Source organism: Etheostoma spectabile, chromosome 13 (assembly GCF_008692095.1).
Source record: "Etheostoma spectabile isolate EspeVRDwgs_2016 chromosome 13, UIUC_Espe_1.0, whole genome shotgun sequence".
NCBI lineage: Eukaryota > Metazoa > Chordata > Actinopteri > Perciformes > Percidae > Etheostoma > Etheostoma spectabile.
Window position 1 is genome coordinate 23,043,866 of NC_045745.1, and position 1,927 is coordinate 23,045,792.

At 42.1% G+C, this 1,927-nt stretch overlaps 1 protein-coding gene across 1 annotated transcript in view; it reads left to right on the forward strand.

The window, feature by feature from the left end:
* The window catches only part of mis18a (MIS18 kinetochore protein A), a 5,878-nt gene extending 3,957 nt beyond the window's left edge, over nt 1–1,921 (forward strand). Inside the window, exon 5 of the mRNA XM_032534384.1 lies at nt 1,664–1,921. Within this exon, the coding sequence (XP_032390275.1) occupies nt 1,664–1,744 (81 nt within the window). The 3' untranslated portion in view covers nt 1,745–1,921. The remainder of the gene's footprint in view (nt 1–1,663) is intronic.
* Nucleotides 1,922–1,927: the final 6 nt, after the last annotated feature.

A 1,927-nucleotide genomic window follows, 5' to 3' on the forward strand; every position in this document is an offset into this window, starting at 1 on the left:
TAGAACAGTTACAACAGTCTGGTAAGTTCAGGAAATGACATCACTTTACTGTAATGCAATCTTTAAAACCAGGAAAAGACACCACTTGTGCCATCTTACGATATCCAAGGCATAAGACGATATCTAGTCTCATATTTCGATATCGATACAATATTATATATATTTCACAGCTCTACCGTGTCGTTGTTTTCTGTCTGATAGTTGTTCTCTTTGAATCCACTTTTGTGAACCTCCAAGACAAATACATTTCAGAATGATTAACTCTTCAGTTAATCTCATGCCACAAAGCCCATGTCACTGATAATATAATGTTGCCACGCCATGTGTCACTCAAACAAAAGGAGTGCGCCGTAAAATGAAATGAACGGACTTAACTCTTATTCTTTTAAATCCACCTCGTTGCTGTGTGGGTAGGCTGAAGACTAATCTGACTATGGTTACTTGCTGATTGTTTTAATTTTAGGTGGATTTATAGCTATCATTCATCGTTTGTCATTGGTTCATTCTAACAAGATTATAAAGGCCTTTGGGGCACCCGGATAGCTCGGTTGGTAGAGCGGGCAACCATAAACAAGTTTCCTCCTCAACCCAGCGGGCTAGGGTTTGACTCCGACCTCTCTCTCCCCTTTCATGTCTTCAGCTGTCCTGTAAAAAATAACGGCCGAAAATGCACCAAAAAATAATCTTAAAAAAAAAAAAAAGATTATTAAGGCCTTTGACTAGGTCAAGATTTAAAATCTATTTCATGATGTATGTTGTATGTTTGTCAACATAAATCCTAATGGCTGTTTCACTGACAATTTCTACTATAATTTATTTCAGTCACCATTGGGTTTGAGTTTGGGCCCGAAGCTGTTTTGCCAGCAGTCAGTTTTCTCAACAACATTTTGAAATAGCATTCTCAGATGTGTGTGCCCATCCCCAACTCGAGTGGCTATTGATACTTTTGGGTGTACCACTTAACGTATTAAAAGCTGTTGATCACAAAGTTTTACAGCCGACAAATTTATAACACTGCAGTTCCTCAAGACCTGAGTAAAGTGTCCATGTCTTGCTTCTCAACTGCTGAAACAGGATTGGTAACAGTCAGAACCGTAAAAAAAAGAAAAACAACAAAACAAAATGATCTGCGGTAGTAGGGGTCAGTTAAAAAAAAAACTCCCAAAAAGAGGATACGAGAGGGTTCCGAGGATATACGGTAGTTCTTTTGTGTGTGGATCAAATGGATCGGTGTAACAGCTTTCCGGTGTGAAAAAGCCCTCGGTATCGGTAGTTCCAGCAGGTATCGTCACTAGTATTACAATGTCCAACGATACCCAGCCCTGAACTCTTTGTCCTCAGCTATACTGCATCTAATGTATTATGTCTGTCTGACTCGTAGACACTTGTTTGGGTTTTTCATCTCGTACACTCACTGACCTGTCTCCCCCACCCTCCCCACTCCCTTTCTTCCCCCCTTCCTCACTTCTTCCTGCTGCTCCCTTTATTTCCCACCTGTCCATTTTCTCCTCCATTTCATCCCTGTCCTTACTCTTTCATACCCACTTATTCCATCTGCTCTTTACTCATTTTTCTGCTGTTCTGCCCTTGCTGTTCATCATATGCCAATCCGGCCACTTTTAAAACCTTCCCCTTCTCTCCTGCCTGACCCCTTCCTTCCTAGATGAAAATGCTGGTCATGTCCATGGCACAGAGGCTGGAAGAGATTGATGCTGGCCTTCAGGAGGAATGCGTTGTGGCATGACGATGAAGAACATCACCTTGTCTGGGTGGGTGCTTTGTCCAGGTGTTGAACGCGACTTCTCGCCCGTACATTTTACATTAATGTTTCCTCCTCTAAGTTTCATCTCAACCACATTCCCTCAGCCACATGTTTTGGTCAAGCCTCACCTTGCGCACACACACACACACACACACACACACACAC